This window comes from Numenius arquata, chromosome Z (assembly GCF_964106895.1).
Source record: "Numenius arquata chromosome Z, bNumArq3.hap1.1, whole genome shotgun sequence".
NCBI classification, from domain to species: domain Eukaryota; kingdom Metazoa; phylum Chordata; class Aves; order Charadriiformes; family Scolopacidae; genus Numenius; species Numenius arquata.
The window spans coordinates 5,773,874-5,788,364 of NC_133616.1; the positions used below are offsets into that span (position 1 = coordinate 5,773,874).

A 14,491-nucleotide genomic window follows, 5' to 3' on the forward strand; every position below is an offset into this window, starting at 1 on the left:
CTATTTTATGCTCTGGTGACCAAATCCTTCTGAATTCCGAGGATTGCATCCAGGCATCATTACAGTCACCCAACCCTGACAGTTCAAAGCTTCTTGCAGTATGGTTATTACAGAAATCTTGTAGGACAACAGCACTGGGTCCTGATTTTGGAGGAGTTCACAGAACACAGTGGCTCTTCCTCTGCTCCCTTTTTCTGTGTAGCTGACAACAGACCGTCACACTTCAATTCTCCAGTGTTTTCCCAGGATCTGTTGGTGTGAGTCTTGAGTATTTTTAAGCTGGAGGTGGTGACTTTAATAGTACACAATGGATTATGTATTACTTTACATTTAAAATTTTTTTCGTTACAAGTTCATTTCTACTGCCCAAAACATGAAGTGGCAAGAAGTTCCTTAAGTCAACGTGACTCTTGTAAGTACTTTGGTTTTGAATCCAGCTCCTGTCTGTTTCATCTGGTGTTTCTTAATTTTTGAATTAAGAAGGAAAATGAATATTCGTGTTCTGTTCACCCTCTCCATTCTAATTATAATTCTATTATCATACCTATGTGTCTCTTCTCCTTAATCATGTATTTCTTAGTCCATTAAGCTATCTTTCATACATATGCCCTTCTATGCCTTTTCCTCTCCTTCTTAACTTTCTTTAAATCATGTCCTTAATCAGGCTATGATTATTTTTTTTTCCTTCCCTTTCAACTTTTTAATTCTGTCATCCTGTGTGATGCTGTATGCTTACTTTCTGTGAAAGAAGTTGAGGAGTGGACAGATGAAGGTGTCTCTGGCTTCCAAGATATTTTACTAGTTGCCTTTCCTGCTTCCATTTGCCTATCTCCTTAATAATTCCACATATCATGAAAGCCCAGGACTTTTCAAAGGAGAAGTTTTTGCTTTCCACCCCTTTTGCAGTAAATTCTTTTTGGTCCTCAAAAATATTGCATAACAATTAAAGCTGGTAAAGTGTTTTATTACTTATCACATTTTTTAAATATACTAGATCTTCTAAGGACATCATCAGAAATCAATGAAGAGCTGCAGGTTTTTGTTGTAAGCTTTCACTGAATAATTGTAATGGGAGATTTTCACACTGGGTGTCATTCACAAAGTTTTGGTTTTATTCTTTGTTATTTATTTATTTAGGCTGACCAGGTTGGTTAGATAAATCACTCGATATTATTATGAAATGGTTATAACAATTTGTTTTTATTTTTTGCTTATATGGATATTTTCTGGATCTTTCCTGCTCGCTTCAGTCCCAATCTTCTGAAATTCTGTGTGGGGAAAAAAAAAAAAAAACCAAAACCAAACCTTTTTCAAGATGTTTATTTCTGTAAATAATTGATACTGAACTAAAAGAGAATTGGTCTGTGGGCAAACCTAATCTTAGAACACTTCTCTCCTTTGCAGTAAGCTTCATGAAGAGCAAAGACTCTTAGAAGTTGTTGTTTATTTCACTTCTAATAGTATTAAATGTAAATCTAGCAGACTTGATGAACACAGGATTAATGTTTAACTCCAAGGGGCCAAAGAGTTTATGTGGTCCGTTTTATTATTGTTTAAGATTCAAGCAAGTGCTACATAGAATAACAAGCATCATAATTAAGAAATGTGATCCATTTTTTTCCTGGAGGCTCTGCTCAATTTGATTCCAATGACACAGCAACACCCAGAGGTACCAGGGCTCTTGAGCCTTACAAAACTGCTTCTGTCCAGGAAGAGAAACACAGAGAATGATACAGAGCTGGGAGGGGGCAGAGAAAGATTTTTATTGGAAGCTGTTAAAGTGGTTGCTATGAGACCTTCTCCTGCTAACACAGGCACAGCAGCGAGTGTGAGGCTGATAAATCGTACCTCTTGCATTTTACCTTTCCTTTCTGCTTTTTTTTTTTTTTTTCTTAACACAGCTTTTATAGTTGTTTAAGATCAGGGAAAGCACCTGCCAGTTGCTTTTTCTTCCCTTTTGCTCCCTTCTTCTGCTTCGTGCAAGATGGAGCTAGAAAAAGAAATGATCTGCACCTCCAGCAATTCTTCAGCAGGCTCCAGAGAGTACAAGGTGGTGATGTTAGGAGCAGGGGGAGTTGGCAAAAGTGGTAAGTTTGAACAACAGTATTTTTGGGGATAAGGGATGAATGGGGAGTGTAAAGTTTACAGAACAAGAACGTTGTTTAATGAGGGTTTTTTTTTTTCCCTCTTTCTCTTGCATGTGGCTTGGATAAAAGACTATAATTCATGATTGGGGCAATAAGTCAGCTTTATTTCTTACAGACTGAAATATTATAAGACTTTATAACTGGATATTTTTGTAAAACTAACCGTGGCTCCGCTGTATATGAGGAAAGAGTGGTCAGCTTGCTTCTGTGAGTTTAACAGCAAGTGGTCATGTCACTTTAACACTTGGTGAGTGGTGATGGTTTGCTGGTTAGTGTGGATGTAACTTGTTGGCCTGCCAGTTCTTGCATCCAGGCAGAAATGAAACTAGCTGCAAAGTCAGCTGTACAGTGCAGAGTGTGGAGTACGCCTACGGTGACTTTGTTTTCATCCCCACACCTTCTTTAGACATTTTTGCTGAGTGCCATTATGGCTCAGCTGGTGTTAGTCTCCTCTCCTGTCCAGACAGTTAGAGAATTCGTGTCTTACTCTCACTCCAGGAGATAAGGTAGATTTGCAGCATATTTTAATATCACTGTCCAGTGCTAGCAAGATATACTGGTGTCTGACAATGGTATCTCTTCAGAGGAGTCATTATTTTCTCCTGACAATGTTTTCTTTTTCCCAGATATTATCACCTTTGATTTATTCTCACTGACACTAGCATTCTCTGTTCTTAAAAAGACTTTGCTGAACATGCAGTGTTTGTCTCGGAAGCAAGGGTATTGAGCTAGCCACACAACAAGCATCTGATTACATCTTCTGGCAATTCAAAAGAAACAGAAGGAGAAAACAAACAAAACCAGGTTAATATAACATATCCAGGCTAAATTCTAAAGACATTTCAGGATAAATAAGCTGTGACACTAGACTGTAATAATTGTTTAGATCAAACAAGTTTTATTTTCCCTTCAAACAACAAGACAAGGTATAGATGCAAAAAATTAAGTATTGGGCTCTGTGTCCACAATCTCTGTTGTTGTGTTATGTTTGGCTTCAACTTCAGTGGCATATTTTTCAGTGAAACCTATTTCCCAGCAGTGTAGCTTAACCAAGCAAACAATTTTTGCACAGATGTTATGCTATGATCACTATATAAAATGGGAAAGAAGAAAACATTGCTTAACTCAGAATAACTTTCTGCAATTTCAAATTATCTATTGCACAGTATAGCAGGTATCCAGGATGTGTCAGCTGGAACTTTCAGTATAATGTCACTTTTATTTTTTAGGGGTTTTTCTGTTTGTTTTTCTTTCCTCTGAGTGCATCCAAAAGGTGGCAGCAATTTTGCCCAAACATATTATTGTAAGAACAATGTCATTGTGAAGACTCATTCACCAAAACAAAAAATATTACAAACTATAACACATTCATAGTATAACTGAATCCTAACAGCCAAATTTTATATACACATTGAGGAAATTTTAGAGTTACCATTAAGAGTTTGAAAGCACAAATGAAGTTTATTCAAATCTCCCTGGTCAGAAAACATTAGCTGTTGATTTAATAAGAATAAAATCTGTAGATTACATAAGGTAATGATGCATCTCCAAAGATAAGGACCACATAATTATTCAAGAAGAATTGGGTGCCTATGTGATCTAGAGAAATAATAATAGGATGAAGTGGATAGGTATGACATTCAATGGGGATTAATGAAAATCTTCTGTTGTTTTCACAAAAGTGAAACTTCTGGGGGAAATAACAGCAACTGAGAATTACAAGTCTAGAAGAAAGAAGGTGTGCTCTTCATCATTTACTGGATATGAACTTCCAGTGTGGAATGGACGTGAAATATTTCAATAGAATCCTGAGAACTCATAGAATACTGGTAGAGACAAGGAAAAATTGATGTCATTCCATAAATCATGAATTCATTCTGACTGTTGTATAGGTAGGATTAATTTACTTTGTATTAAATACAGGAAAAGGCCTGAATGTCTACTTTCATTCTCCAAGATGAGCTCTCCTTTCCCCTAATGACCTAGATTCAGTCTGTCCAGGAAATCATGAATTTAACCATAAAACAGTGTCAGAGTAGAATAAGGAGGAGAGATTCAAAAAAGTTCAATTTCCAATTTAGAGTTTGGCAGATAAGCAATACATGGGATGATGTATTGATAATATCCTGTTTTTTTTCCCCTTTCCTTTCCCTCCTCTTTTTCTACGTCCTGATAAAAGCAGTAACAACTGGGATTAAGTTGCTGAGTGGCAAACCTCTTTTGGATGAAAGCCTTTCCATTCCTCATTTTGTTCAATATTAAATAATTCAGATTTGGAATGAATTTTCCTTAAGAATCAAGCTGAGGAAATGTTAGAAGATTTCTTTTTGCCCTGGACATAGTTCACTTCTAGGGATCCCCTGGGCATTTTGACCTTGTTTCCCACCCTCTTCTGCTCTCCTACTGTGCCACTTCATACTGTGTGTATGAAAGCCTTTGCATTGAAAATTGCATACTCATTACAAGGGGCAGAGGGTGATGACTGTACATGTGGACAAGAAGGAATGAGGAAGAGGACACCAACAGTGGGTCTTCTTTTCATGCTGGTGTTTACAGAATATTTGCTTTGGGTTTTCAGGCTTGTGTCTTCAGTTCTGTCTTCCAAGATGGCAGACAATCCAGGAGGACAGCCAACTATGGGACAGCCATTATTTGGGCTATTGAGTGTAATAAAGACTTCACAAGAACTTATAGTAAAAGATAAACACAGCACATCCAAATCAGATACCTGCCCCATTCAGAGTAATGATGTGTAAACTGAAAATGGTTGAAGAATTGTTACACAAAGGTACTCACATTTCAAAATTAGTGCCAGAAAAATAAATAAATAAATAAAAAATCTCTGCCGCTATTTTATTAGAGCAAAACCCACTCCTATTATTTGTTCAAAACAAACAGGTAATAGTAATGATTAACTAAAACATACAAAGCTATACTTAAATTTTGCTGGGAACTTCTGTACCATAATTATAGCTTATAGATTCCCTAGAATGAGTTATCCCTTCTAAAGCTTCTGAAAATAGAACTATTTTTGTTTTCAGAGCAATATGCTAATTTATTACTTTGTGTAGGTTGTGTCTGACATCAAGAACAGTTATACACTCTGCTGAAAATTAGGCTAGAACCACGAATTAAACCAAAATGAAATACAACAACATTAAATTAATTTTTCTGCTGACTCTCGTTTGATTATAGTTGATACTGACATTACACATTTCTAATGATAGTTAAATTTAAAAATAATAAAAAAAAATATTTGGCACTCAGTCTTCTCTGGTTTGATGACAAATCTCAGGTCAGCTCAGTACCGTTCAAAGTTGCCTGATATAAGGTTTAAACCCTAAGAATCTTATTGGTTTTGAAACAGGTTTTGCTTGCAACTACCTTCAGAGATCTGCGTAGGGACACAACCTGGTACTGTCATGGTCCCTAGTCTGATGCAGCTCAAAACTCTGGGTTTAGCTCTATTCTTCAGTGTTATAAAAAATATACTCAGAGAAGCCACTAAATCCTAAGACTATGCATTGTCTTATATTTAGCAAACTAATTACACTAATAACAATAATTAACTGTAGCACATTCTGCAAAACATTAGCAATAATTAACTGAGGGGTTGCACAGTGGCTACCAAAAAGAACAAACAAATTGATGTACCTATGCAACTGAATAAAATAAAAAACTTCTGTGTAATGAAAAATTGTTACTATCTAGGCATTCTTCAAATGCTGATCAGATTACACCATAATCTAACTTGGCTGAAGGAAAATGTTATTCTATTTTGGTTTTATTTTTTTCCCCTAATGCTAGTTAAAGTTTATTTATTTAAGGGTGAAGATGGACTACTGTTATTCCTGGTAAATGGAATTACATGCTTATCCATAGAATGAGTGTATCATAGATGCAAAGTGAATTTCATGCTACCTGTCCTGTGACAGTTGCATTTCAGAAGAGAAGAGGAATTCTTTAAAAATTCAAAATCTAATGAATATTTGTTGTGAGTAAGTTATTTTTTTTTACCTTAGACAAAATGTGCATTTCTTTCTCAGACTGATTGCCAGTTTATTTGTTGCCACCCTAAAAAAAAATGGAAAGTTTGTCAAATAATTACCCCAAGATTTTTGTAAAACTAATATATTTTTTGTTTTAATATGAAGGTTTGGAAAACATTTAGATACATATTTCCAGTCTTAAAAAAAAAAAAAAAAAAAAAAAAAAAAAAAATTAAAAGAGGGGAAAAGAAGGAAGTAAGAAAAGATTCTCTTAAGGTTGTTAGAAGAAGAGTATGAAGGAATGTATTTTTCAGCCTGATCTGGTTAGGGGATTCATGCTTACCCCATTGATTTACTTACTTTTTTTTTTTTTTTTTTTTTTTTGCCAGTGTTGCACAAATGGCGTATTTCTACAGATACAGGTGACTCATCCAATTAATTTCAGGAGCATGTGTCTAACATAAGTTCCAAAATGTGTGGAAACAGCAACGGTTTTTGTGATGTGGGAACTTCTGTAATAAGAATTAGATTAAATCCCCAATTTTCTTTTATTTATGTGGTCAATTGTCTTTTTGTTTGTTTTGTTATACTTCTTATTCTGTCTAGATAAAGCAAACTGTGCCTATTCATTTCCAGCATGTCCTCATAACAAGAGTCTCCAGTAAGTAGAGATAGCACCATGGAGTGTGTACTGGAGAACTGTCTCACTCCAACTGTTTGTTAATCCTTTGGAGATAAATTAACATATGATGTGGGCTACACTGGAAAAAGATGAGGAGAAAAGGTAGAGATTCCACTGACATCAAAAGAGCTGAAGTTGAAAAGTACCATTTGGGTCTGCTGATGCTGTTCTTACACCATCACAAGACTCAATATTGTAGAAAACAATTATTTGATCAAACACCTTTTCAGTAAGGTAAGGTTTTTTTGGTAGGGTTTGGTTTGGTTTTTGATTTCCCCCAGCATGTTCTCAGGTACATCTCTGCCTCCCTAAATGGCTAGCAAATGGATCAAGGGAAAGAACTTAGCTTTCTATCATGTTCTGAGCCAAACTGGTAGCCTGAATGAAGGTGGAGGATAAAATGTTGCTCAGTATGAGTTAAGGTGAAAAAAGTAGCTTTCAGGTATCTGTGCATGCTGTGGATTACAGTTAAAGCAAACCAAATTGTTCTTTTGTTGCTCTTTGTATAGTTTCTGGAGTCTGATGTGGTGGTCCTTCACCTGTGACTGAACAAATACCCATCTTCTTTTAACTGGAGCAGAAAGCAAGATACCCAATTAATAAAGACACATATCTGCATCCCTTTGAAAACAAATGTTTGTTCCCTCATCATCCTCTGTCTGAAAAAAAAAGGTAATTTGAATTTTTAAGGCCAAATATATGACACTAGTAATTTCAGGATAATAATTAATTATACTCATTCAAATGAAGAAAAATTATTTAAAAAATAGGAAGGAAGAAATAATATCTATTTGTTGACCAGAGAAAAGCTTTGCTTTGTGATAGTTTTGAAAGACAAGGGGTATCAATCAGTCAAAATGTGACATATAAATTCCCTTGCTCATAGTACTTCATAGTACTGGCTGTACTGACTGCAACCTGTGACCAGTTGTAACCTGTGATCAGCTGTGACCTGCTGTCGAAGTGTTCTGGCAAGACTGGGAAAGGCAGAGGAGACAGCAGAATACTAACAGTGGTACAGACCAAAATACATAGAAATAATTCTTGACAATTATGTGTCTATGTATCTATGGAGAAAAAATCCTAACTGAACACTGTAAGCAGACAGCTAAGTTTGTCATGTCTGAGATGCTGTAAATGGAATTACAGTCATAGTTCTAATAAAAAAATTACAAATGTTGTATACAGATTGGTGGTGGTATAGGTTGCATTTTCTACACAAAAAAAAATTTGTAGATAAAGCCCATCAATGCCAGATAAGTACGTTCCTGGGTATGGGCAACTTCTAGTTTTTCTCATAAACCAAATTAATCCCTAGAGACTTTATAAATACTGAATTTTGATATATTTGTGATCTTTGATAAAAAAAAAAAAACCAAACCTGCTCTTGTGTTTCAACTACCTTTACAGATTCATTATTGAATTAATTTCAAGCTTGATTTTGTGTAATTCCAATTTCTAGCCATTTTATCTTATCAGTTCGTTGTTAACAACTTTGAAAAACTCCCTATTCTTTTACTTTCTTGTCTGTTGATATCTATAGACAATGATCAGTTCACATCTTGATCTTCTTACTCTGCAATACATTAAGCATCTGAAACCTCACTTGTAGAAGCTTATTTTCCTGCTCAGAGCATTTTGTATCCTTAATTCCAGTGACCTAGTATTTCTACATCATTTTCTGAATATTAAATCCAAAAATCGACATCCTGTTCTTTTAGTGGTCTTACTAGAAGCAATATTGCTTACTGGTTTCCTCTTGACAGTCCTTTTTTGTTCCTCTGAGAACAATGAATTCTTTTGTTCAGGTATAGTTCACAGAAAAATATATGTAGCAACCCTTAAGTTACTTGCTCTTTCCCCCAGCGTAGTCACCTGTGCTATGACATCTCTAATGATGAGCTGAATTCTGCACTTCTATACACGTTAACCTATTTTAGAAATATTTTGCTGGTTTGTGACCAGCTGATGATTCAAATAATTCTGGAGCTGTTTCCAGTAGTCTTCATTTATCGTTAGTGTGTTTGTTATCCACTTGAAAGTATTAAACATACTGCTAATTCATTAATTTCCTTGACTATGGGCAGACCTTGTGGCCAAAATTATTTGCCTTGGGGAAATGAGTTACAGATGTTTTCATTATTTTGCCAGTTCACATAATTCAGTGGCAGAGTTGAGGATTCAGTTATGGCTTCTGCATTTACTAGGATGGTTTCTGCATGTGAGATACCAATTGGCTACTGAGAAAGCCGTCTGTGGCTCTACTTTCTTCAGTACCAGAAGCCATCTGATAAATAGGTGAGAGTTCAGAGAAGACCAACAGAGATGATAAAAGAGCTCACGCAATATGATTTATGATGACAAATTACTATGACTATATTAAAATATTGTGAAACTTGCATATATATACAGTGATTTAATGTAAATGCGTCTGGATACAGCTGTAATGCAAATGGGTTAATCTATCCAGGTTCCCCATCATAACATCCACATGATGAATATCCACTTGGATAAAGCTAGCAAGTGGGCTGATCACTGTCTATGCCTCTTTGGCCCAGGGGACTGAGAATGTGTGACATACGAAGGTAATAAATATCAATAAAAGAAGATATGTTTTCCAAAATTTGAGGAGGAAAAGGATCAGAAACGCTTAATGGAGATTAATCAGTTAAGTGGTAAAATTAAAATTAAAACATATATAATTAGAGACATATGAGACCTTCAGGCCTGAGTTCCTTTGGTCGAAAAGAGCAGTATATATCCTTAACCATTTTCTTAAAAGCAAGATGGAGGAGATTGTGGAATAGTCTTTGAAAGGAACACATTGCTGAAAGTTGTATTAATCTAATTGGTTTGTGTTAATTTAATATAGAAGAATACATTACAGAGACTGAGCATTAATGAGCAAATATACCTGAATGGAAAAAGCATTTAGAGACTTCAAAATCTTTTATAGAGGAAAAGGAATACTATCATCCTTAAAGACATGAAAAGTGTAAAAAATCGTCTGGATTTGTGGCTAATCTGGCATTACTAATGTTTATAATCAGTGTCTGTATGTTCAGACTGCTTAAGAGAGACCCTAAGGCTGGTCTCAAGAGTGGACTTGTTTATTGTGTACAAAAAAAGTTATGTATGTTGCCTCACACAGAGCTAAAGTGCATCCTTCAGAGTATAAGGGCTCCTGTATAACTGGAAACACACTGAGGTGGCACCCTAACAGTAACAGCCACCTAATGTGTATGTAGGGTAGCAGTGCAGATGGAAAGTAAGTAGCTCTTTGAGCTCACAACTTGCAAAACACCTGTTCTCAGTTCTGCTGATCAAAACGGGCTTTATTAGGGACCTTCATCTAAACCTCTTCTACGTGAACAATAATGTAAAGTGATTAGAACTCATGGAAGGTTATACTAATGAATCTGCTTTCATGGTGTGATTTATTGAAAGAAGGCTTCACTTCCACAGTGAAGATTTCAGTGAGATATATACTGCTCAGCTTTTTCCCATTCATACTGCTTGCTATTAAGAAATAGGAAACCTTCTGGGCTATTCCTCAACAGCAGGAATTGAACTATCAAGGACCCTCCCGGTTTCAACCACACACAAGTCTGCCATTTGAAATGCCCAGACTGAAGTCTCAAATAAGGGAACAAGCACTGTTTCATGACAATGACTGGGCACTGAAGGTATCTTTGCTGTAAACAATCTGTTGAGGCAGCCACAGGAACTGTTTCCCTTCCAAGCCATCCCTGCTGCTGAGCTGAGCCATCTGCAGCATTTTCAGCACATGTTCTCTGCTAGAATTTGGATGAGATTAAATCCATTAGGGACACTTGAAAGCACAATTAGGAAAGATTTCTTTTTTCCTTCTGTTGCTGCTTTCATCTCTTTTCCTTCCACACTCCATTTTATTTCCTTCCATTCCTCTGGTAATCCTTTCCCACTTTTAATTTGTTCATTGACTTTAATTAGTCTCCCTTTATGCCTGCAAGCCTTTCCAATTTTTTTTTCCTAGAAGCTAGAAGAATCATCATGCTCACACAGCTCCACTGACAGGTATCGAACGTTACCAAAGCATTGTGCAGGGTCCCAGTTTCAGAGGTCTTGCTGTCTTGGGAAGACAGTTTGCTGCAAGCTTTAGTAATTTGCTAATGCATTACCCGCCCACTAACCAGATCCCAGTGGAGACTCTGGCTAAAACCACTTTGTTTCAAGAAGAGTGTGTGTATGTGTGTGTGAACATAAAAGACTATCTCAGGAGTTGCTAAGTAAAGGCTATTGTGATTCTGGTCTCCAAAAGAGGTATGTTTTCAACTCAGTTACCTGTTGTAAGGGACCCAAATGATTATACATTTTAAAAATTCATTTCATAAGCTTTTACAAAGTAAAAGCTGCAATTGGCTGATACATGTAGTAGTTCTTTATCTTACATGGATTACAGTTACGAGAAGAGCCATTATTTAACTTCTTTCCTTGTAATCTCATTGAAGTGCTATGCAGTTTTGTAATTCTGTAGTTCCTGTTCGTTTTCACATGCACAAAATAAAGGAATCCTAGCTGAAATTCATATTCTCTGTCAGATTCTGTGATTCCTTTAGTAACTTCACTAGCCTACTACCTGCACAACAGTTAGTTGTGTTGTACTGAACTATTGCCTGCTGAACGGGATCTGCAGTGTCTTTACAGAAATGTCTCTTTAGCAGCTTGCAAAAAATGTAGCATTGTTTCAGATTTTCACTCAGAATGTTCAAAAACAAACCCAAATATTGTCAAATTCTTCATTGTTTCCAATCAGTAGAACTCTAGCTTCTTAAATCATGCAGAATACCAGGCAGGCTATAAAGTTTCCCTTTCTCTAAAATGTGCCTGGAACTTTAATAAATCGAAATTATGTTCCTTTCTCAATTTAAATAAAAAGTAGTTGTTAGACATTTTCTATACAATAATAAGTGAATAATCTTACTTGGGTTGCCTGGTGACAAGGTCGTCTGTTCACTCATCACAAACAGTATACCAGAGGTCTGCCACATATAGTATCTGCTACTGCATACAGGCAAAGAATGTATTCCTGGCCCTTGTGAGGTCTCCTTATGTTTGTAGATGTACTCTAGAGACACTTTATTTCTCTACGGGGAATAGAGGAGAAGAAAGAGCAATCTATCTCAGTAATCAAGTACCCCCCCATAAGCTCCAGAAACCTGGTTTCCTATGCCTTTCTTTCACTGACAGTGGCTTCAGTGAATTTTCCAGTGTCTAATAATACCTGTGAATTTGCAATGTAGTCTCTCTCTCAGTGGATACACTGTTTACTGATCCATTTTGAGAAAAGCTGAAATCATCAAAAGACCCATTTTTAAAATCTTTCCTCCATGAAAATTAACCAAGATACATAAAAGTTATTTAATGTCTGACATAACAAGATATAGTAAATCATATAAGCTTCCTTTCTTTTTTCAGATAACATGCTCAAAATGACAATTGGCTGTGATATTTGAGGGTGGAGAAGTGGTTAGGAAAAAGAACATTAGAAGATATAAAAGAAACAAACTTGGCAGTGAGAGGGGGAAATGTAACCGAGATGAACAAATAAGAATACAGAGCAAGAAATTAGAAAAAAAAAAAAAAAAAGTATAGACAAAAGATTGAGAAAACAGAAAACTAGACAAACATGAGTAAAATCAATGATAAGGGAGTAAATGGATAGAAGGAAAGGGCAGTAGTTCATGCTTCAAAGAGCATTGTTTTCAGAAGCTGTCTTTTCATTGTACTTATCTTACTAGGTGCTACTGGTCCAGGGTTATACCCTAACGTCTTCTGGAGGTATAGGTGGCCAAAAAGTATACAGAGGTAATGTTACTGCATCTTTCTCCTGCCTCTGTGACTTCTTACCCCATGTTTCTCACCCATTGGCTTTCTAGAATAGGAAGCTGGAGAGGCAGCAACACAAATCTTCTTGGCACAGCCCTTTATTTTCCCAATTCTTCAGGTACTGTAGAAGCTTGCCTCAGTGGGAAGCCCAGCATTTGTTAGACTCTTCTCTGTTCTTTGAAGAATTAGTCCCTATCCACACCCCAAAATCTCAAATAAAATAATGAATCACAGTGGTACTAGAGGTATATTTCACTCAGTACCAGGAAATTAAATTCTGTTTTTCCCCAATCTGGGAAAAAACGTCAGATGCAAAGCAAAAAGATATGTATTTCTATGTTTTCTCTTATTCTTTGTGACCCATCTGTTACCTTTGCTCTCATTCTCTAGCTTTTACTACTCATCACACTTGCTTATTAACAAACAGGTACCTCCTTACAATCAAATGTGGACAAAAGGTGGCAGGAGGAAAAATCAAAACAAAATGCCAGTGACTATAAACAGATTTAAATACACACATCATTGAAACATACTCATGTAAGATTTATTGAAGTGTAAAGTAACACACATTTTCACTCCTTAAGGAAAATAGTTGTTAGTGCCAACATGTTATTCAAAGAATTATAGAAAACTCTGCATAACCCAGTGAGATAACCACTTCTACTGATTGACAGTGACAGAATATTTAAAGAATAGAATTATTTGGTGACTGAAAACCTTTATTCCTCAAAGTCATTTATGCAGAAAGAACTATGGATCAAACTAGTTTGTGAAGATGCATCATATGTTTCTAAAGCATCACTGTATCAGCTGGATGAATGTTAGTATATTATGTTTTAAGTATTAGTTAAACCAGTTTTGTATGTTGGGATACTTTAGGGTGGTGTGTAATTCGAAGGCATTAATAACACGTGAATAAAGTGTATTTCTCCGTGTTTATAAGCAGGAAAAGTGTAGAAGTTAAAATTTTTTGTTCCAAGAAATTTTTAACAGTTCCCTTCCTGACTTAGTGTATCTCAAATGAAGTTGCTAAAATTTGTAGGCAGTGAATATTTCACAGCATTGGAACTCGTGGGAATATCTTTGTCACTACTGATGTTAATTTAGTCACAACAAAAGCAGGATGAGGATTGAGAACACATTGGATAGGCTGTAGTAGACATGATTACTCAGGAAATGACCTAGGTGGACAGAATACCACCTTGCACTGTGATGAAAGTTCCTGAGGGAATCAAAGGTTTCCCTGGCTTACAGTTCAATAGAATAGACAAATACCATGAATAATTCTTTTCAGGTTTAGTGCATTGTAGATTGCTAAAAAATCATTAAGAGGTTGGTGATAGAATTACTTGTTTCTGAGTTCTATTTCTTTCTTCTCACTTTTTTTTTGCAGGCTCTCCCTTCAAGCATATGGTAGAATTTATGGGGGATGTGGGAAATGTGAACTAACATAAACACCTGTTTATGTTAGTAGAGTGTGTGGAGCCCATGCTATCTTTAAAAAGTCTTTTAATCTTTCTCATAAACTTCCTTTAAATCTTCCTGCTAATAAAATATTTTACCAGTTAAATTATAAAATTATTTATAATTATATACATTATATAATATATATTTTCTATTTTATATTATAGAATTATAAATTATATATAAATTTATATATATAAATTATATGTAAAAAATTATATATAATTTATGATTATAAAATTATTTACCACCAGCATTGAAGGGCTTAGATTAATAGTCAATTGTGAAATAGTTGTTCTTTTCCAATTTAAAATTTTTCATATTTCGAATTTATTACTATA

At 35.5% G+C, this 14,491-nt stretch overlaps 1 protein-coding gene across 1 annotated transcript in view; it reads left to right on the top strand.

Moving 5' to 3' along the window:
• The first annotated feature begins 1,984 nt into the window (after window positions 1–1,984).
• RIT2 (Ras like without CAAX 2) overlaps window positions 1,985–14,491 on the top strand; it is a 191,534-nt gene continuing 179,027 nt past the window's right edge. Inside the window, exon 1 of the mRNA XM_074166404.1 lies at window positions 1,985–2,087. Coding sequence (XP_074022505.1) covers window positions 1,985–2,087 — 103 coding nt within the window. The remainder of the gene's footprint in view (window positions 2,088–14,491) is intronic.